This window comes from Anguilla anguilla, chromosome 1 (genome assembly GCF_013347855.1).
Source record: "Anguilla anguilla isolate fAngAng1 chromosome 1, fAngAng1.pri, whole genome shotgun sequence".
NCBI lineage: Eukaryota > Metazoa > Chordata > Actinopteri > Anguilliformes > Anguillidae > Anguilla > Anguilla anguilla.
This window is the reverse complement of record NC_049201.1, coordinates 32567134-32590736: the sequence shown is the minus strand read 5'-3', so window position 1 is coordinate 32590736 and position 23603 is coordinate 32567134. Positions and strand designations below refer to the sequence as shown.

The following is a 23603-nucleotide window of genomic DNA, read 5'->3' as shown; positions in this document are numbered from 1 at the left end:
ATGAAATTATGTCTGTGTTCAGTAGATGGAGACAGAGACAGTAAATCAACAATGCAGTTCAATCCGCTTCTGTCTTACACCAGAAAACAATGTTAGATAGGTCTATCAGCAAACATATGGCTTAGATATTCCCAGAAGTCCTCAATAATAATAGTATTTTCCAAGAAATTACAAAAAATCGGTGACAACGTTTAGTTAGGTGCAGCGTCTTTTACTGCTACCACATAGTGAATTCATAAGTGAATGCGATGATAAGAAAATTTTCGGTTACGCTGACCTATAAAACGCTATTCCAAAAGCAAAATTAGATATGTTATACATCGTTAGAAAGCTTATACTCTCACCTACTGAATAAATGAATTGTAAATCAAGCCAGACTGTACTAAAAAGGGCGACAACGCCGTAAACGACACGTGTGCACTGAAGGTACTCCGATATCACAAATGCGCGTATTTTTCACAAACGGATTGTCCAAGACAATATATGACTAGAGCCCGACCGATATATCGGTGTGGCCGATATATCGGCCATTATTTGACTTTTTTGACGACATCGGGATCGGCAGTTATGCCGCCAATGTGTCCCGATTTTTTAATAAGTATAATAAACAAAAAAAACAATGATTATTTATCTGTACTTGTCTGTTCGAACGTTGTAATTGCTATTTACTAGAATTATCCAGTAGAGGGAGCTCTAATACAAGTGTGAACTGCAGCAGCTGACGCGCTACTTCTCTAATAAGACATTTGTCACTCGTGCCTCATCCAATATTCTCCACTGCAAGACTTCGATTGCTGCAATAAAGGTATGTATATTTAGTGAAGGTTTTCATTAAATGTGTTTATACGACCACTATGTTTATCAATCCTCATTATCAAGTGAGCGAGCTAGCTAACATATTTGGTTCACTTTAGCAAGCTAGCTGGCTAGCAAGCCTTTATGAAGTGGCAGTGAGCACATAAGCAGCGTAGGATCTACATTTCCAGAGGACACCGCTCTATTCTCAAATAAATAACCAGCCAAAATAAAATGGTGATTGAGATTTTTATCTGAGACAATGATATTAGCTACTATATGATGCTTTGTCAATAGCCAACGTGTTATTGCAAGCGAGTGTGTCATCTAGTCACGCGTCATCGTAGCAAGCTAACCAGACAGTAAAAACGCCGATAAAACACTTCTAACATGGACCATTTTAAGCCATGTTATCTAGCTTTGTCGTGATAACATGAGAGAAGGATTGCTGTTGGAGAAGTGAATCAACCAACAGTTAGCGTGGGTAACCTGCCCGAAAGCGCATTGTAGTTTTTTCACGTATTTCACCCAGTCAATTTGATTTCATCTAACGTTACACTTGATTCACTCTATAGCTCCGCTAGATAATGTCTTACTCTTTGAGATCATGTAGTAGAAATAAAATAAGAAAATATAATTAATTTAACTTACTGAGAATATATAATAAGAAATAATGAGGCTGTGTCAATAGCTAATGTGTTATTGTGAGCGAGTGTGTCATCTAGTCACGCGTCAGAGCGCATTGTAGTTATTTTTACTACCGAATTCTTATGGACAGGGAAGGTCGCTAGATAGTCTTACTCTTTGAGATCATGTAGTAGGAATAAAATAAGAAAATATAATTAATGTAGTGAGAATAGATACTAAGAAATAACAATAACAAATTAATAACAACAACAACAATAATAATAATATTCATAAAAATACATGTTTGAAACTGGAAAACGGATTTTTTTTTAAATTAATTTTTTATAGATGACTGGAAAAGAAAGGCGTAAAAGCAAGGTGTGGAGTTATTTTGATTTCACACACTTAAAGATGGTGTTTATATATATTTAATTTAATATCATCTTTTACTTTTTTATCTAAAAAGTTCTTTGTGTGTTTATTTTTATTTTTATTTGTTTGCTTATAAGTTAAATGTTCTTAAATATAAAAACTTTAATAAAATATACGTTTTTCAAATTGACTGGAAAATGTTGCACTTTTTGACAAAATATCGGTCAAAACATCGGTAATCGGTGGGCTAGGACTCTCCAAAATCGGGATCGGCATCGGACCCAAAAATCTGGCATCGGTCGGGCTCTATATATGACCACTCAGTCTCAAAAGGGACATCTCTGCACATAAAACCAATGGTAAGTTTGCATATTTATTCAATATTTAGTCCCAGATATTGACTGTACAATGACATGGTATCATTTTTAAAAAAACTTTGCCTCATTTATTTGGTTATTCAGCGAGCATCATTTTCACGGCTGTAGCCTATTGGAATATCTTAGGGCTATTGTCGGGTTTATCTTGTTGCTATGACGGAATACGATTTTTGAGTGGTGAAAGAATATTTTTATGAATGCCCAGGTAGACAATATTGTCCATTATGTCATGGTTGGGGGTCTAAAATGAGCGCCACACACGACCGCGTTTTCTGTAACATGCAGCAGTGAAGTCCCGTCTCTTCTCACCTGCACAAAATGCACCCAGGCACGAAAGCTAGCACCGTTCCTTTTCCTGTTAGGAAAATTGTGTACTCGATGTCCTGACAGGCTGGAGTTTGTGCAACCTGCACAAACACAATAATTTACCATGATGATACACGGTGAAATGCAATATAAAACTACTTAAAAAATAACTAATCAGAGATGTTGACAGAACTGCCTGAGCTTTTCGGCTCTCAATGATACAAATCAATTAATGCATGTTGAATCGATTGAATTGAATCGTTGCTTTCTGTATCGTTGCATCGATCCGAATCGATTAATTGTTACACCCCTAGAAGCCATGTGACAGAACCTGAAACCCCCTGGGCTGATAAGACTAAAGTTGAGCTCTTTGGCCTGAAAGCAAAGTGCTGTTTAAAGGAAACCAAATGCCATCACTATCTTCAAGCATGGTGATGGCATCATCATGTGGTCGCCTTTCAGCAGGAGAGACTGGAAAGCTTGTTGTCAGCAAAAGCAAGATGAATGGGGCCAAGTACAGGCAAATCCTTAAAGAAGACCTGTTTCAGTTTGCAAGAAATCTGCATTTAGTGCAAAGATTTAAGTTCCAACAGGACAATGACCCAAAGCACAATGCAAAATTTATGAAGTAATGGTTTAAACACAAGGTTGGTATTCTGGAATTATACTGGCAAAGCCCGGACTTTCAATTCCATTTAAAATCTGTGGTGTAATCCAAAATTACCTGTCCACTGACGGTGTTTGTTTAACCTGGAAAAATTTGGAATCGGACCGAATTTGCATGGAGGAATGGGCAAAAATTCATGCAGATATTCCCAATAAGACTGTGACTTGCCATCTTTTGTGCTCGATCAAACACAAAAGCCTGTCAAAGGCTCAAGGCCGCTACTAAGAATTGTTTAAATTTTCACTGCTTGAATCAAAAAATGTTTTTTTTTTTAAAGTAATGTTTACTAAGTGTATGTTTGGGAGTGTCTGTGTGTCCCAGTTGGCTAGAGCCTTGTCCTTCCTGGATCTGCACCACAGTACTCCCACTTGCAGGCAAAATGGAAAGCATCTTCCTTAGTTTTAAAAATAAACCAAATGGAAATCTTGACACAAATTCTGCTGGGTTTGGTGTGTGATCATTTTGTCCAGACCTGAACAATCTGCACAACTGGACTGGAGCATATCTGAAATGGACACGTGTACATCATGGAGCAGTAATCGGTGATCCATGTGTCAGGAGGCAAAGATCAGTCATAATCATAATCATATGAACTGCTATTGAAAAGTCACTGAGTAATAATCCTGTATTTAATCAAGAGTTACATCAATTAACACAGGACTAGAAGATTTAAAGCTGCAAGGGGAATTATCATGTCTGCATGTGGGGACGTCCATGACATACATCATGCTCAGCAATGCTGTTGCTGGCCTAAACAATTTCAGGTAAAAGCATGTTTGCAGGTCCTGTCCAAAAAAGTACTGCAGATTACTCGGTACTCAATACTCAGCAGATTGTAGAATCAATATCCTCTATTGTCAGTGGTGCCAAGCATATGAAAGAGTGTATATGTCTAGAAACTGTTGTGAAACATTTAATATTTCTGTAGTAATTTACAAATATTGATGTGTATTCTGGCAAATGCGGCAATAACAACATGTTTCTTTAACCACAAATACTCCAAATCACTGCTAATGCACCTGATATTGTTGCTGTTGATGAAAACGATGGCTTAGGCTAGTATTTGTAATGGAGGTAAGCTGTGCTTTTGATTTATTTCTGGAAGAAGTATACCTTTTAACTGTTTTAAAATATCAGGCTTTGAATACCAAAAAAAATTAGGCAATTTACCATTCTTTTTTCGGTAGTCTCTGACATGTACTTAGGCAAACCATTATCTATATACTGCTTATTCTAAACCATTTTGGGCAGCCTCTCTGTCTGAGGAAGGCTCTGTTATGTCCCTGAATAACTGCTTTGGTACTTGTGCAAATGTGTTAATTAATGGTGTTCATAATTGAAATTTTAATCCGTCAGTATGTTCACATTATTCAGGTTTAACTTTTTTTTTACATTTACAGTTACTGGTTTGGTTTACAGCAATATCAAAATCAGACTGCCAAAATAGCATTGTTTAACCCAGTAAAAGGGTGTGTGCCATGTGTCCAGTCTGTGTTTTAATTTCTTTGATTGTTAAGCATTTCCCAGCACCTGGTTTGTGAGAACATTACCCAGTACCTGGTTTCTCTGTGTTTTTCAGGATAACGTTTTGTCACCTGCCTTTCCAGAGTAAATGGCTGTATGTCGGATCAGAGAGGGGTAACATTCACATTGTGAATGTGGAGTCCTTTTCCCTCTCAGGCTACGTCATCATGTGGAACAAAGCCATTGAACTGTGAGTATATTGAATATATATCAATACAATGTTGTGAAAAAGTATCTAAGTATATCATAAACCTTCTTATAATCAAACACTTGGTCGCTTCTTCTGAGAATACCAGAAGGTTTGTCAGGCATGACCTTCCCTTGTGAAAACCATGCAGGCCATCCCTTAGGATGTTGCTGTTTTCAAGAAACACCCCTAACTTGGCTCTAATGATAGATTCTAGTAGTTTACATGTGATGCAAGTTAAACTGATGGGCCTGTAGTTTTCTAGATCAGTGCTGTCCCCTTTCTTATATATTGGTATTATATTACTTTGCTTCAAGTCCTCAGGTATTTCTCCAGTTTCTAAAATACTGTCTAAAAATACCTGCCAGTGGTTTAAAGATGATCACACCTAGCTCTTTGAGTACCCTTGGGTATATGCCATTAGGGACTGCTGCTTTATTTGTCTTTAGTTTAAGTAATTCATCCAGTCATTCTTTATCCTCTATCTCAATAAATGTATTGGCCTTATTCATACATACCTGTTCCAAGCAATAGGGCAGCGCAGTCTTGCTGTTTTCGGCACTTTCATGTACCATGAGTTGTAATTACAGGAAAGGAATAGCCTATTTTTGGCCATCTGTGTGCCATAACCCACATAGTACAATCAGAAGATTTGTGAACAAATGAACCAATGACCCAGTGTGCGTTCAGCTTGGTGCACTACACATGACTACCAATATCAGTAGCATCAGTCCACCATTAAACTCTCTCTTGTCACTCATGGTCAGAAAGGTCTGTGAATATTCAGGGTAAACCGGTAGTTGCATCCCGTTCTTTGTTTCCAGTTTTCCGCCCTTCTCTAGATTGGTGGAGAAACACCTTGTGAACACAACAAAACATTATGAAAGGAACAGGCCAACACTTGGGAAATAATCTTATTTGCCGTTTTGCCCTTACCTTGCCGCCGTCTTTGCCATCAAACAAGAAGATCAAAATAAATTTCATCTCTCTGTGTTCAACACAGATATACATCCAGATACATGCTGACAGCTAGACTAGCAATTTCCCCTCATTTCCAGTCCTTGTCCTAAGCTAGGCCAAGCAAAAAGGCTAACCTATCTCTGTCAGCCTGCATGCATATCAGAGATATGGAATAATGAATAATGACTTTTGCTAGCCTACATATAAACAGTAGATTGATTGCTTAGGGATTTTAACGATATCAACACCATCGCTGTAGTATTAGCAGTTTTTTGACTTGTTGCAGACAGTTATTGAATTATAAAATAGCATAATCATCAACCTGGGGTGTCAGTTTCAGCCCTCCTTTGGGGAAGAGGACTGCCTTGTTCTTTCTTTTGTTATCTCTGGTGGTTTTGCTGATCAAGACAGGGTTTTTTGCATCAAAGTGCGACCAGTTTACACTTTACTGTACAATGATGTAGGTGTTACAGCAGTGCACCTTGAATCAGTGACCAATGAAAGCAATAATTTAAGATAATGCTATTTTTAGATGCCTGCGTCTATTTGGGGGTTTAGGAAATTAATCTTTCTTTTGATTTTATGTTTAAAAAGAACTTCCTGAAGTAGGGAATTGTTCATTCTCCGAAGACCTTTACCTTTCTCCATATTCTAGTCAACTGTAAGGGAAATTGTGGTGTGAGCAGTCTGTTTATATACATATATATATAACGGGACAGGCTGGAGTGCTTTAATCCACTTATACAACGGGTTACCAACAATGACTATATTTAGTTACTTTTATATTTATTGATTTTTATCTACTTAATCAGCTGAAATTGAAATATTCTTCTGCGGCTCTTTGTGCATATTGTTTTACCGTTGCCAAGAAAAACTCTCGTTGATGGTTCTATTTCGACCGTTGTTATGCAAAACTTTGGTTGGTAGTTGTATTTGCACCATTGTTAAGCAAAAACGTCTGGTCGTTAATTATATGAAAACAATTATTCTATCAGGAAAAAATAGTTCCTTCTTGTTTTATAACATACAATTAGCACCAGTTTTGGTCATTTTTGTCATTACCTTATTTAAGAAAATTACATGAAACCAGAACTCAATCAAATTCATCTCCCTAGCTCTGTGTCAGCTTGGCTTCACCTTGGCCGCATCACCACCCCTGTTGTTCAATATTTTCCAATAATTACTTGATGTACACCCTTGGCCCAATCAGGTTGGAGTATTCAGCCAAGAGGTGGTATGAATATATATATATACATATATACATATATATATATATATATATATATATAGTCTGGTATTCATAATAAATCTCCTCCCATAATGGTAATTCCTTTAGTTTCTGTTATTAATTCAACTTCGTACAGCTACGAAGAGGAGGGGGACAATATTCTACATGCTACAATCAACAATTTGAGCAATTCAATGTGAAGAAGATGTGTTGCATTGCATGAGGCAAATCGTGGTCACACAAGATACTGATTCTTTTCATTTCATGGTATTTTCTTTTTTGGGGAATACATATCTGTATCCCCAATCACATGAAATCAATAGTGCTTAATGAATCTATTTCAGTTGACTGATTTACGTTTATTACCTTTGAACTTAATAAAATCTTCGAAATTGAAAAGTGTTGCTTTTATATTTTTGTTCAGCGTATAAGATGAAGAGAAAACTTGTGCATTAGCAATCTTGACGTGTGTTTCCTAGAGAATACAGTAGTTCCTTTTTCTTTTGTTAGTTTTTGAAGATTTTTTTTCCTTTTAATGGGGTTGTTCAAACATTAACATTTAATGTCATTGTGTTTATCCCAGTCATGTAGCTGAAAGATAGATCAAAATTCTGGAGTCTTGATGATTCTTTGGACATTCAATGTACATATTGATTTCTGGACTTTGTGAATATGAAAGTACCATATACCTTAAACAAAAAGAGACCACAATAAGTGAAACATGCAAAAAAAAAAAAAAAGTAATAAACTGCATTTAGAGTCAACTTCTCACTTTGCTACCTTAATGTCTTGGTAGCTTACTCGTTTATTTTATGCATTTTCAATCACATGGATCATCAGGCATATTAATGTACCTGTATGTTATTCACTGAAATTATTTACTAGTTAAACCTTGATTAGAAGCAGCTGTATTTCTGTTAAGTCCCCTTTCCCCTAATACAATTCTTATAATCCAGAAACATGAAACACAGTATTAGTTGGTTGCATAACCCTACCCTGCCCCCCCTTCCCCTCAACTTCTCCCTCCCTTTTCTCCATTCCCATTCCCCATCTTATAATTCATCAGAGAGTCAGGAAGAGCAGTAAATTCCAAAGGTAAAGAAAAGAACAGATTATAATATATAGTGAAAATATAACCTTAATGGATGTACCTATATTTTCCCTCTATTTTAATTCTGCTCTTTTAATTCTGTTTTACACACAAAAAAGTTCTTCAATGAGGTAACCTGTTCCAATGCATCAGTTAAAAGAGTGTCTTTCCCTTCCTGCTTTCTCCCCATTCCTGCTCCCTCCCTCCTCTAAGACCCTTTATAAAATTATACCAGAAAAAGACACTAAGCTCAGAGCAAAGGCAAATATGTAAAAAATTGGAAAAGGTTGAACTGACCATAAAAGATTACCAAAACCCTTTACACTCCCCAATAACTGAAAAAGAGCCATTTGAAAAACTGTCCTATGACCCAGAGAAGTCTGCGGTGCAGATATCATACTTAAAGAGATGATAAAACATACCAATTATTAATTTAAATTAGCTATCTTCTCTTCATCTTGGTTCTGAGCATCTGTTGGTTCCCTGATATCTGGAATAAATGACTCATAAGTCCCATATATAAAAGTGGATACAAATGTGATCCAAATAATTACAGAGGCATTTGTTTGAACTGCAATCTGGGGAAGGTATTCTGTAATGTAATAAACTAAAGCATTATGGAGGACAATGTCTTGAGCAAAAGCCAAATTGGATTCTTACCAAATTATAGAACATTGGATCATATTTTTAGCCTACACACCCTAATTGACAAATATGTTCACTAAAACAAAACCACAAATTTAGCCTGCTTTATAGATTTTCAGATTGTATTTGGCATGACTGTTTTTCTAAAACTTATTGAAAGTGGTGTAGGGGAAAAAACATATGATGTAAGTAAATCAATGTATGCAAATAATAATTGTGCAGTTAAAATTGGAGACAATAGTATTTCTCCCTGTGGCATCTATCTCACCAACTTTTTAATATTTATATAAATGAATTAGCAAGACTCTACAGCACCTGGCCTCATCCTGTATGTCTCCAAAGCAAAATTTCGACTCTATGCAGATGACCTGGTTCGGTTCTCACCAACAGAAAAGGGTCTGCACAGGGGCGTTTCTAGGATTCAAAGACATCAGGGGCTTAGCCCCAAGGGGAGTTTTAGTTTGGCGTGCGTAGTGCGCGCAAAAGTTTTTGGGGCCCGCAAATTTCTTTTGGGGCCCATTTATTATATTGTTACACATACAAACATTACTGTAGATTACAAAAAATAATGGTGACAGTGCTATACTAATGAGGCTAGTATAGGGATATAATGTTGAATGTTGAATGAATGTAATATGTATGTATGTGGCTGCAAAGCAGAATGAAGACAGCTAGATGTAGTTACATAATTAATGTAACGGGTTATGTTACAGTAGAGAAACAGACTAACAGAGTAAATAGCTACGTGATTCGATATAACTGGCTATGCAAACACACTTAGTTACCAGAAAACGTATAAGACATACTGTATCTAAATTAATAAACAAAATACTATCCATAAATAGCTAGCTAACTACCTAGCTGCTTATCCTATGCAGCTGTGATTGATGATGTAATGGCTTTTAAATATATATATATATATATATATCATACTAGCATGTAAACTGGCAAGGCACTGGGCAGGCAAGCTAAAAAGTACACAGCTAACAACGTTAGCTGGCTTAGCCAGCCAGTTACGTTAGCTAGCTAGCTAACGTTGTTAGCTAACTTTAGCCGTACAAATGTTACTGAGCTGGCATCATGAATAATTATTTTGCTGACGTTACACTTCTGAATCTGATTTTAGTTTGCTAATAGCCTAATTTTAGTTAATCACAATTAGCTGCATGTATACCCAGTATCATCAACCCTGTGCTGCCCTGCACAAACCTGAAGCTAGCTGCTCTGCACTTTCTGGCTGAGCTGCTGACTGGCTCTCAACATCCGCTATAACGTTAGTTACATTCTCAAGCTCATCATTATTCTCCTGAATCTCTTGAATTTTCTTTAAAAATCCGCGGATATCCATCATTTCAGTTCACTGACACTAACGTTACTGAAGGAGAAATATTTGGACTCGTCTACAGAACCCTGCGTAGTGCGTAGTCTATGTACGTTTGTCAGACAAGCGGAACTGTCAGTCTGTCATTCAGAACTCTGTGACTGAACTTTACTGTACCACTGCTAGCCATCAGATCCTCTGTTTGCAACCTACTGCGCCTACTAGTTGGTTTTAAGGAGGTGATTTGTTTACGTTAGGGTCCATTAAATGGAATGATATTTGGTGCTGTATCTCTTTTTTTTCAGGTGTCAAAAAAAATTTTTTTTTTGGTGTAAAAAGGTCCGGGCTGGACGAGAAACATCCGGGGCTTCAGCCCCGGAAGCCCACCCCTAGTGACGCCACTGGGTCTACAACAGAACCTGGGTCTGCTAGAGTCATTCTGTCAGACCCGGGCCCTGACAATAAACCCTATAAAAACTAAAGACCAGACATCAGGGACTCTAAATAAACATCACACTACGAACAAATAAAACAAACTACAAATTACACATATTTATGATTTAAAATTAGTTCTACAGGAAGTTTTAATTTGGTTGGTAATGAATTGAAAGAGAAAGCAAAGAGGGCTTTCTATATCATTCAAAAGTCAATTCAAATAGAAATTCCAATTGGCATTTAGCTCAGAATATTAAAATCAGTACAGTACACTTCACAGCATGAAAAAATTACCACAATAGCTGGGATTATTTCTACCAGAAATTAAAAATATGCCCAGAATTTAAAACTTCAAATGACCACCTATTTATTAGGGGAATACAGAAAATGTATTGGACAAATTACACAACAGCTTGCCATAAACAGAGGGACCACTGAGCATATTAGGATAGGCATATATCTGTCTGTACACAGTTTATTTAGATTTATGTTTGTGTTCCATTGTATATGTTCTTTTCTGTGCTTTGGCAATATAAGAAATGTCTTGTCAGTAAAGAATTTTCAATTTGAATTTGAGAGAGAGAGCCCTTGGGGGGAAAAGAGTGCTGCATAACTTGAGTTCTCTTGCCATACTCTGCATGTGCTCACACACACAACGTACAGACAGACAAACATATCTACTGATGTTACAGCACACACCTACTGTAACATCACTTACTGCTGTTTTCATTGTGGGCTTGTTTTTTTTCTTTTTTAACTAGTCAAGCAGTTTAATCTGTTAAATACGGAAGAGGATTAGGGCCACGTGCTATTTTTTTTTTAGTTCTGACTTTAAAATCAGAATTCTGAGATTAAAGTCAGAATTCTGAGTTCTGACTTTAAAGTCAGAATTCTGAGTTCTGACTTTAAAGTCAGAATTTATTCTCAGAATTCTGACTTTATTCTCAGAATTCTGACTTTAATCTCAGAATTCTGACTTTAATCTCAGAATTATGATTTTAAAGTCAGAACTCAAAAAAGATTTTCACATGTGACCCTAATCCTCTTCCGTAGTTAAACCTATCATTTTTATCTAGCATAATCTATATTGTACATAGTTTTATTTTGTTTTACATTTGTGACTCTCAGTATTTAATTGCAAACAAATATAATGAATCACAACTCTGGAAAGAAGATTTTCTCCCTTCTTCTAATAGTTTTCACCTCATTGCCTCCTTACCTTTCAGGTCCTCGAAGACCCACCCAGGGCCTGTGGTACACATCAGTGATAATCCCATGGATGAAGGAAAGGTAGGAAGGCTTCAGTCATAATGACACAGTATTAAATATTTCACTTATGTATCAGAGTTAGTGTTAGCCAGCAATTGCCAGATTTGGCCAGTAAAAATGTCCAGCAAATTTGAAGCTTTCCAGACAATCTGGCAATAATGAATAAACATTTATAGGCCAGAGCCTAAATAATGGCTCTTAGAATTAATATGCATTTAACCTATTTTGTCTCAAAAGCACAGCAACTTATTATCCCCGTAAATCACCATTCAGCATGAAGCAGCGGTTTCTGTTAGATCAAAACCGCCCCCAGAAGCTGCCTACAGTAGGTGAAGATTATATCGCTAATGTGAAACTCAAGATGCACTAAAACTTATCAGACATTCTAGTCAGCTCACGTTCACGTCCGTGCCATGGTGTATTGCTAAGAGTACATTTTACGAAATAAGCTGGTGGTTGGGCATCATAGCCTAAGTGTTATTTGCCTGCTTACTTTTTTTTTTACTTTGTCTGAACTTGCTGAACTTCAGTAGACCAAAAGATGAGCTTCATATGATCAACAAATTGTTTTCTCGTTGTTCATTTCTTATAGCCCAAATTTGACGCCGGTATCTAAAAATAGCATTCTCTTAAATTATTGTTTTCATCAGTCACTGATTCAAGGTGCACTGCTGTAACCCCTACAATATTGTAAAGTGTAGACTCTTTGCACTTTGATGAAAAAATGCTAGATAAGAAAATAACAAGGTAGTCCCCTTCCCCAAAGGGGGGCTGAAACTGACACCCCAGGTTGATGATTATGTCATTTTATAATCCAATAACTGTCCGCAACATTTCAAACAACTGCTAATACTACAGTGATGGATGGTATTGATATCATTGATATCAGCCTTATTTACAGCAGTTTGGCAGCTGATTGCAGGTACGAGCACTCAGCAAGGTAAAACCAAGTGGTTTGATTGTTTTTAAGTGAATTTAACCTAAATACAGGGCTTAGTCAAAAAGAGAGAATGGGTAAATAAAGAATATTTGTTTTGTGGGGTTTCAGAGGGTACCACCCTCAATAGAATTAGCTTCTGGAAGTGGAATATGGCTGGGAAAAAAGATATACACAGTATTCCAGTTGGAGAGGTTTGGTGCCATTTGGGGAGGTTTTTGGGAGATTTGGGCCCACCTTTGGGAAAATGCATGTCAAATTTTACCGCTTTGTTCATTCCACTCCAAACTTTTTTCCTGGTGTTGTATACATCCTGGGGCATGATTGGAAAAAGAAATATGGTTTCATACCAGTATCAGAAGTACATATAATCACTGAAGAATAAAGAAAATACAAAATGATTTTGGAATTCTTTCCTGTGTGTGTATGGAGTAAGACTCTCATAGGATCAGGGGATTTTGTCATTTTGTTACAAATGTCTTCTTTATTTCAAGCTTTAAATCATGTCTGTTCTGTATATAATCTGGAGATAATGGGGTTTCAGACAGGGGATATTCTTACAAAAAGCCCTGGATTTCATGGGGGTTTAGGGGGTTATATGCATTATTCAGCGTTAAAGGCTAAAGCCAATTAATGCATACAGGACTATTTATATAGACCACAGTGAGTTGCAGAAATTGTGTTTTTTTAACTAAAGAGATATTGCTACACCTCTTTAACTCTTTGAGCCCTATGGTGATTTTGATGTTTGATGTTTTTTTACTACCCTCAGTTTTTTTTTCATATTAAACAGGCTTACTCAATAGATAACCCCTTTTGCAACCCATCATTTTTTTCACAAGACTCATCCCTATCTGGAAATATCAAGTTTATGCCTGGATATGATATGGATTAGTTGGTAGGCCCTATTTTAAGAGGACAAAAATCTTTTCCGCTTACTGAAAAATCTTTTCCTCTTACTGTGTTGGCTTGAGTATATCTACAAAACCAAGAGTGTCATCTCAACATATCATCTTACATTGCAAGAATAGATTGCATGGAGTAACCACTTCATGGAGCAATGTCAGTAGTAATGGATAAAAATATCAGTAACTAAAAAAGAGTAACTGGCAGAAATATGCTCTGAGAATTGAAATGGTTAAATAAAACTGTTTTATTTTGATGACACTGGAACCAATTCAAACAATAAATAATAATTTTTTTAAATAATTAATTATAAAATAAAAATAAAAATACATTATATACAGTACTGTGGAAAAGTCTTAGGCACCTGTAAAAAAATGCTGTACAGTTAAGATGCTTTCAAAAATAATGAAATGAAAGGTTATAAATATCGAAAAAATAATATAAAGAGCAGTAAATAGTTAAAAACTAAATAAAATCAATGTTTGGTGTGACCACCCTTCGCCTTTAAAACTGCATCAATTCTCTCAGGTACACTGTCCTGCAGTTTTATAAGAAAATCGGCTGGTAGGTTGTTCCAAGCATTTTGGAGAACTTGCCACAGTTCTTCTGCAGATGTTGGCTGTTTTGCTTGCTTCTGGCTCTCCAGGTAATCCCAGAGACCCTTGAACAAGTTTTTTTTATCTGAAAAGTAGTCTATTACTTAAAATATTACTTTATTTAACAAAATACAAAAATGTATCTGTAAAATTTCATTTTTTGGAAAATGCTCTTTGCTACTGACACACTAATGCAGAAAACAAAAAATAAACATCTAAGACCAAATATATACTATATATTATATTTTAAAATCTAGGGTGCCTAAGACTTTTGCACAGTACTGTATAACTATGAGATTAAACAAAAATAAAGACCTTTATAAATAACTGTGGATACAACTACTACTATGTTCCGTCTTTCGGATGAGATGTTAAACCGAGGTGCTGACTCACTGTGGTCATTAAAGACCTCATGACATTTGTCGCAAAGAGTAGGAGGTTCCCCGGGGTCCTGGCTAAATTCCCAACCTGGCTCTCTCGAACATGCCACCTAATCATCCCTTGATTTAATTGGCAAAAAAAAAGTTAGCTAATGTGTGGTGAGCATTCTGGTGTGAAATGGCTGCTGTGCATCACCCAAGTGGGTGCTACACATTGGTGGTGGGTGAGGTAAGTTCCCACTCATCTCTGTAAAGCACATTGAGCGTTCGGAAGTGCTATATAAAAGCAATGATTCATTCATTCAGACTAATTATATTTTTTTTGCCATGAACTGAATTATTAGTCTACAAGCTACTGAAGGTGATGACAAACAGCCTAACAATGGTTGTGTTCCTATAGTTATGCAGTAACAGTCAATATATTAGTGGAATTTATACATAGAAGCGTTTGTATGTCATTACACAAACTGTAAAAACAACACATTGCCTATTAGAATAGGGTGAATTTGTCGGTTTCAGTTTCACTTGACTGTCAATTGCAGTCATCCTTCATGGAAATAAACATTCCTATCCCCAGAACGTGCACTTTCACTTTCACCTCCCAAGCCATTATCTTTGTCATTAGTATGGCATGAAGTGGTATTTAGTCATAAGTATGGCATGAAGTGGTATTTATTCTAATAACGTTTATTTATGAAACATGTTTCTCAAGTATTAGACCTGTGTCCCATAGACATTACTTGGTGTTGAGTATCTTCCCTGGTCATCCTCTACCAGGCCTTACTTTATAAATAAAGTCTATAAAAATACCCTTGAATGAAAGCTGAGAATGTATGTTTTAACCAAATATAAATAGTTTTATTAAAAATCAAAACATTTTGGAGTATAGAGCCAAATGAAGAAAAAATAGGGAGGGACAGGAAACTGGACAACAAGAAGATGCAACATAACCAGAAGATGCTTGTTTTCAGGGGGATAAATTAAGTAAATAAATGCAACCACTTATCCTCATGGAATTCTGGTTACAAAAACAAAAAAAAACTAAAACAAAGTAAAAGATGCACCAAAACCAAAAGAAAGCTGTTCAGCTTTACTTTTATTTGTCTGTCACAGTCTCCAATCTCAGACACCTACTGAGTAAAGAACACACTTGTAAACTCTTGAACTGATCATGAAACCCAGCTGTGTGTGCCTACTTGCACAGGCGTGGTACCAGATTGCCCTGATTCCTCTCCCAGACCAAGCCCTGCTACAGGATATTTGTTTATTAAATCTTTAAGATTGTTTTTTTTTATCTAAATAAGTCTAAAAATGAAAGATTATGTTGCATATGATTAAACACCCCTGCCTACAGTTCACAGATTATTAATTAGCCAGAATAGTAATTTGTCTGCTAATTTAGAGTGCTAATTCTGATAAGTATACACGTATATATGAATAAAATGCATAATTGTATTGCTTAATCCTATATTTGCCATATCTTGGGTGGCATAGGGGTGCAGTGGTTTGCACTTGTGCCTTGCAAGGAGGTTCCACAGTACGAAAACATGTACTGTAGGCTCCAGGGATCACTTGCAAAATAGATGTCAATCTCAATGTGACTACCCTAGATAGATAGATAGATAGATGGATGGATGGATGGATGTGCCAGTATGTAGGTATGAGCAATGCACATTGCACAAAGCTCAGTCTTGTGATGTCACTGTGCCTGACAGAATTCACACTGGCATGTTTTAATCCCTTTGTGCAAGCCCCTTAGTGGCCAGGATGCCGACATCCTGAGATTGCTGAACATTCAATGCTCCTGCAGCCAAACTAGTATAGGTGTAGTGTAGTTCGTCCCTTTAAAAAGCACCCCCCCCCTTCAGTTTCATCTGCAACTGTACCCCCCATGTATGACACACTGAACAATAGTTTACCTGGGAGTTCAAAACAGTCTTTACCACCAAAAATTTGTGTCACAGCAACAAGGTAAAGCCAACAATAGCCCAAAGATATGCCAATGCAGTGGTGGAAAATGCTGGTCAGTGAATATTGAAAAAGCTAGAGGAATGTTTTTTAAATTATTCCATGTCATTCTATTCAATATCTGTGACTAAAGGTGTCCCTTTCAAGATTTAATAGTCATTTATTGTCTTGATCCTTTTGAGAAATAAACGCACAAATAGAAAGCGGGGGTAGGCAAGTGGGGTTTTGTGTGTTTTGGCACACGCAAACACCAAATGCATCTTACAATTTAGTACTCAATTTAGTAACTCTTTTCAGTTCATTCTGGTTTGATTTACTACTCCTTTATCCTGTACAGGACAGTTTAAGCTTTCCAACTATGTATAGCTTGTTTCATGTGAAGTTTATAATGACTGAGAGCAGAGGTGTTACTAGGATGTCATCTTTGGATGGGCATTTGGATTATTTGGGTGGGCAACAACAAAAATGTCGCTTTTCCTAAATAGGGTATGTAAACAAGGGTGTAGTTTAATTTTGAGATGGGGGGGGGGGGTAAAAGGAATACAATTGCAGCATCCAATTTTTGTAGGGGGGTCCGGGGCCATCACCCCGTGAAAAAGAAAAACATAATTAAACTCTGTAACACTAAACAAATGTCTCATTTGGTACTGTCACGCCGATTTTGATCAGGGCTGCAAAAGCGATGCAATGGCATTCTAAAACAGCTGTTGTACCCGTTGTGACGTGCAATGGTATTAGTAAACGGCTACACGTGTCATCTAACTTGCGAGTAGTTGGCTATCTCCCTGAATATGAATTAAGTGTTTTTAACAGAAAATAACAATTATAAATGCGATATTATCCACGGAAACGACTATACAAAAATGCTGGCTAGCTAGCTAGCTAATCACTGAACCAATGGCCACCAAGTGAGCTGGCAACTTAAAAGAAACATGCAGCTTGCAAAACGTGCAAACTCAACTGTGAATCTATACAAGACTACTAATATAACTAGAACCAGAGAAAAGAATGAACAAGAATCAAAGGTATTAACAGTTTTAATTTGATTGCTGAGAGCAGCTAGCTACAAACAGGTTTTGCAGTTCACTTAACCATGTCTGTACCGCATGTGTGAAGAAGTGTCGTGGTTTGGCGATAATGTAAAGGAGCAGCACTGACTAAGCGCACCCACACCTTCAAAATGGCCAATAGGGAAGCAGTGCATTTTTTGATGACCAATGACACAATTACAGAAAACTGAATGCTAAAAAAAAATAGCTATAACAGTGATTTTTCAGAGTTTTCATTGGATGGCAGTTGATTCCTGCAGATGATAGTGGCTAACATGGCCCAAATTTTTATCTTGGTGCAATATTAGTTATTGTAATCTTATAGTACATATTGTGGGGTATTATTATATCCATGGGCTATACTTGTTAATTAGGGCATGAAAAATACTCCGTGTGCTGATATGTGCTAAACTCCCTTGGAGTGATTATAAATACTAACAATAGTAAAATGTATTTATTGTTTTAAATGTTATTCCCACCCCCATGCAACAAAGGTTTGCATACTGTAGTGTACAAAAAAGCATACATTTGTGTGTTACCAATATTTACCATCATAAGGGGCAGATTTATATGCTTTATAATGGACAAAAAGGAGAGGTTTGGATAGGTTTTTGGACCCCTAGATGTCATAGACCAATATACTGATGAAAAGATTGTAGTTCCCAGTTGAAGAGAATGCATAGGTGAGTTCCATGAGTCCAAACAATGGAGTTGTTGTGAAATAGCCTATATGATTAAGTTATTAAGAATTACTGCAATACATGACATTTTGGATAGATTCAGAGGGATGTCGAGTACACTGCTTACTTTTTGCTTCATAGATCTTCAGTAGTTCCTCATTTCACCCTTGGATTTTGCACACTTGAGGTAAAAGAGTTTCTGATCTAGGACATGTGTAGTTTAACTTGTTTCATATTTTCTTGAACTAAAGGAGAGCAACTTCATTTTTGTCATTTTCACCGAGATAATTGCATTTGTGCCATTTTATTTTTTTAATCAAAATTATAAATATAGTCTAATCTAAGTTAGTATTGTGCAAATGGTACTGGTGTCTTGTTATTAAGTCTTAAAGGAGTTATAAAGCCTTAAATAGAACCACCCCCTTAATAGGTGAGGTTTGGCCAGATTTGGCATGTGCAGGAAGGGGTTAACTAGTCTATTTCATGTAGCATATATGTTTAAGTATGTATAAATTGCTGTCATCCAGCTTTAAATGTGAAATAAATGTACAACTTGCCATCAAAGAGAGAGTTTTTTCCTATGTTGCATTGGTTATATTTTTGTTCTTTTTCCAGCTTATGATTGGATTTGAGTGTGGGATGGTGGTCTTGTGGGACCTGAAATCAAAGAAAGCTGATTACCGCTACAGCTACGAAGAGGTAAAAAAAAATGTCTATCATTCCTGAAAACATCCATCATTTAGCCTATGTATTTCATTGAAGATTTATTGAAAAGTATTTAAAGGTCCAGGAAACAGAAATCTGTGAATTTTTTGAAGATGTGTTGTTTTAATATTTTTTTTGCATTCACAAATGACCCAGAAATATTTTTAAATGATCATTGCAAAAAAAACGAAACAAATATATAATAGCTTGCTTATAAAATGTATAAAAGCTTTGGCTTTTGGTGATTGGCTTGCTTCTCCCCTTTGCTAAATGGCAGGTTTTCAGTGGGCAGGGTTAATTGGGTACAATGTATGTCACTAAAATTCTATGACCGATGAAATCCTTTCTACTTGTAATATGTAAACAATGCTCTTGCGAAGTTGGAAATGCCTAAGCATTAGGGCTTCTCTGGATGCCTACGGGCACTGCAATAAGTCCGGCAGTTAATATTTGTAGTGCCCATTTTCGCAAGGAGGACTTCACCGACTATCTACAAAAACAATGTGGCTTTACTAAAAAGCTAACACTGGTGCTCGGTGCAGTGCTTTCCCTCCCGTCAGCTCCCTCCTAATTGTAGTGACACTCCCAGTGGTTGTAGAACATACGTATGATGGATTGGTAAATAGGTCTACCATTAGTTAGCGAAAATTAAATAGCTTTCAAGTTTAAATGATGTGGAATTAAAGCCTTTCTATCAAATAATAGAAATAATTCTTAGGAACTATCAAGTACAATATAGCAAGACCAGTCGTGCCATGCTGACCTTGCTCTGGAGCTGAAAACCCTGAAGAGAAGCAATCACTACTGTAGGAATTTCTTAACAAAAATGACGGTGTTGAAGATAAAGATAACAAATGACAGAGTCAGGAGCACCTTTTTATAATTTAATAATACGACCGGTCGGGAAGAGGTGCAAGTAAAGTCTTCAAAAAATATAAGTCCTATACATGATATTATATACTATTTACAGACAAGAACTGTTGTTCCAGCCTATGAGATTCATTTAATCACCATAATTTTTATGTAAAGATTCCATTTACTAGCCAATCATAAGTTAGGATCAAGGAGTCCATACCAAGACTGACTATGTGAGCCTAGAAATACTTTAATCCCCTAAAGCACTTTATTTATACCACAGCTGGAGTCTCCTCTAGCTTGAATTCCAACAGAGACCTGGCATGGGGTGAAATGGCGTACAATGAGATGTATAGGCTATTAAAAGTAAACATTCAGCATTTAGTGAAATAGATTCATCAAGTGGCAGTAAATTCACTATAACATTATATATGATTGCTTATATAACGCTTTCTGTGAGTCTACTTTTTAATTATTACCCATCACTACTATTCACACATTTAGGAAAAATATTACATGTCTGTAATGAAGCTCTTAAAACCACTTAACTTGCCTCTTAGAGCTGAGTCTGGTACCCTGATATTGTTGGAGCATTTATTACATGCATTAATAGGTAAACTGTATTACATGGGAATATCCCTGGCATGCAGCTACTTTAGTCATTGTAGAACAAGAGTAAGGGCAACCATTGCCACCAGTGGTGCTGCGGTTCTGCTGCAATCACACAGATGAATTGGTGCCTATGGAACATACCGAAAGCAACAGTGTGATTCTTGCAGTCTTAGACTACTGATGTGATACAACATTCCCTCAATTGCTAATGTTGGAGAAAGAGGACATGGATTGAATGAATGGTTTACATTATTCCCTGCATAGGTTGTGTGAGGGACAGTATGACACTTTATTGGTGGTTTGCAGAATGTGACCGTTGTTGTAGTTTCAAGTTAGCAACTTGTTAGAAACTTACTTTTTAAAAGTACATGACAACTTCAAAATTCATGTTTGAGATATTAATCAGTATAATTTAACTCGTTGAATAAAACGTGAAGCTCTCTTAAGCTTATGTTAATCACAGACCTTATTTTCAGCTGAAATCCCTATGTGCTAGGGGCCTGTCACACATTTATACCAGCTATAGACAATACCCCTGCTGTTGGTGACTGAATAATGAAGACTTGCTTTGGGGACAGCCAGTTTACAACACTTTTGGCAGTTTAATGGTTAAAATATGTATCGTTGTTTATGGTAGACGTATGGCAGATTATTTGGGGGTTCAGGGGATGGTTAAGGGGATGCCTTTCATTTCAGTGGTTATCCACAGGACAGGTTAAGTTCTGGTTTAGGTTCTTTTTACAAATGAGTGCTCTCATCTGCCAGACAAGCCCCCCCAAGGTTGATTAAATCAAAGAATTAATAGCCGGTTTGAACCCTACATTGTCACTTGAGAGACTCGGATAGGCAAATCTGAAAAAAAAAAAAACGATTTTTAATAGGGATGTCCCGATCCGATCTCAAAGATCGGTATCAGGGCCGATCAAGGCATTTTTTTAACTGATCGGTATCGGCTATATTGAGCACAAACCTAAGCCTGATCCTTTGTTTTACGTCAGCTGTCACGCAGGTGTCTTAAACGGAGAGCACAATTTGTGGCAGGACGCAGCACAATTTGTGGCAGGACGCAGTAGCGTACTCTGGCATACCTGCGGCTAAAATGTCTGCAGTGTGGAAATATTTTAAATTGGAACACGAAAGTAGTCCAACATCTACTTGTAATGTCTGCAATGCGAGCATTTCGCGAGGCAGTAGTAACAGAGCTGCGTTCAATACTACCAATATGATACAGCACCTAAAAAATAAACACTCAACGGAATACAGTGAGTTCACTCAGGTAACTCAGGCAAAGGCTGCACCGAAGCAACAAACACTGGGGGATACTTTTAAGGAGAGAGAAATTTCCTCGAGACAGCGACAAGGCCCAAAAGATTATAGAATAATTTAACTCATCACTTTGTTTATGTGAATATTCAAGTTAAGCTGTTACACCACTTTTAAGTGGAATTGAAATTTCTGTTGTTCATTTTAATGCTGCACTAAGTGGAATTGTGATTTTTATTTGTTGTGACTGTGAATGTAAAGTTAAGCTATTACACCACTTCGAAGTGGAATTGTGATTATATTATTGATTTTGAGTGTTCTAGTTTTAACAAATGAAATACAATTCTGCACGAAGTAGAATTGTGATAACAGCTTGGATGCAGACAATTTTTTTCATTGCATTGCAGAGCTATTCAATTGTCAAGCATATACATTGGAGATTGATTTTAATAACTTTAACGTGCTTGAAGTTTGCACTGTGAAGCTGTATTATCTAGGAAAATACAAGTATCGGATTGGTACTCGGTATCGGCAGATACTCAATATTAAATGACTTGGATCGGGATCAGGGGCAAAAAAACTTGATCGGGACATCCCTAATTTTTAATTTATAAATTTTTAAGAGCAAACTCTGGGTTTGACAGTCCTCTCGGGGAGCAGAATCTCTCTTGAGTTGTAGAGCTCTCCTACTCTTCTGATAGGCAATCCACTCATTAGCCTGGCACCACGAGGGGAAGCAGTTCTTCTGCAGCCACTCGGACGGAACCCTGACCATGTGGAATGTGAGATCCCCCACCAGGCCTGCGCAGATTATCACCCCACATGGTGAGTTGCCCTCCACATCATCAAAGGCTATTGTTATATTTTGGTGCTATGAAATATGTAGCAGATTTTTTGTGACGATCCTACTTCCACTAAAGTTGTCACAATATCCGATAATATCGTATATCAAGATATGTGAACATATTGGCAGTATGATTGACTGTAGCTACGATATAATAAATAATAATAATAATTAAAGGTGTTCATTTACCTTATCATCAGTGACTGCATCTGCTTCCGGCTCAGTGAAAAGACTTAGTGGTTCTAAACTTGAAGAGCCTAAATAAGAACAAATAATGGCTTGTTAAAATTTGGGGATTACAATTGCAGTTGCAATGAAAACCTGCATGTACACTTATGCACTCCTAGAGTGCATTCAAATAGCTTATTTTACCTGTCCTTGTTTCCTTGGTCCTCGCGTGACCCAGAAATCAATGTGAGTGAATGCAGCCCACTGACTTACAATTGAGGCCAATAGTTCTCATACACCTAGGCTAAAGATATTCAAACTCAGTTTTTCACAACTCTGCACATTTCATGTTACCATACATTTCTTTTGGCAAGTCAGTTAGGGACATGGGATGAGCAATTTCCAAACAACTGAAGTTACCACAAGCATCTGTACAAACAATTGTATGCAAATATAACAATCTCAACACAGACACTGCATCGTTCAAGAAGGAGGGACAAATTAACTCCCAGGGCTGTATGAACTTTGGTCTGAAAGGTTCAACTGAACCCCAAGACAACAACAAAGGAACAGGTGAAGAAGTTGGAGGCATCAGGTACCAAAGTATCTACATCCACCATTAAGAGAATCTTACATCGCCATGACCTGAAAGGCTGTCGTGCAAGGAAGAAGCCCCTACTCCAAGACCGGCATAAAAAAGCCAGAATGAAGTTTGCAGGTGATCACCAGGACGAAGACCTAGCCTTTTGGAGGAGTGTTCCCTGGTCAGATGAAACAAATATTGAACTGTTTGGCCATAATGATTGGCGCTATGTATGGAGGGTGAGGCTTTTAATC

General features: G+C 37.0%; 1 protein-coding gene across 4 annotated transcripts in view; it reads left to right on the top strand.

Annotated features, from left to right (window-relative positions):
- Nucleotides 1-23603, top strand: part of LOC118225613 (syntaxin-binding protein 5-like) — a 119292-nt gene that overhangs the window by 39791 nt on the left and 55898 nt on the right. For all 4 annotated transcript variants that reach the window (XM_035414254.1, XM_035414265.1, XM_035414243.1 and 1 more), the window contains 4 exons: nt 4724-4858; nt 11761-11824; nt 18935-19018; nt 22456-22579. In XM_035414254.1, coding sequence (XP_035270145.1) covers nt 4724-4858; nt 11761-11824; nt 18935-19018; nt 22456-22579 — 407 coding nt within the window. The remainder of the gene's footprint in view (nt 1-4723; nt 4859-11760; nt 11825-18934; nt 19019-22455; nt 22580-23603) is intronic.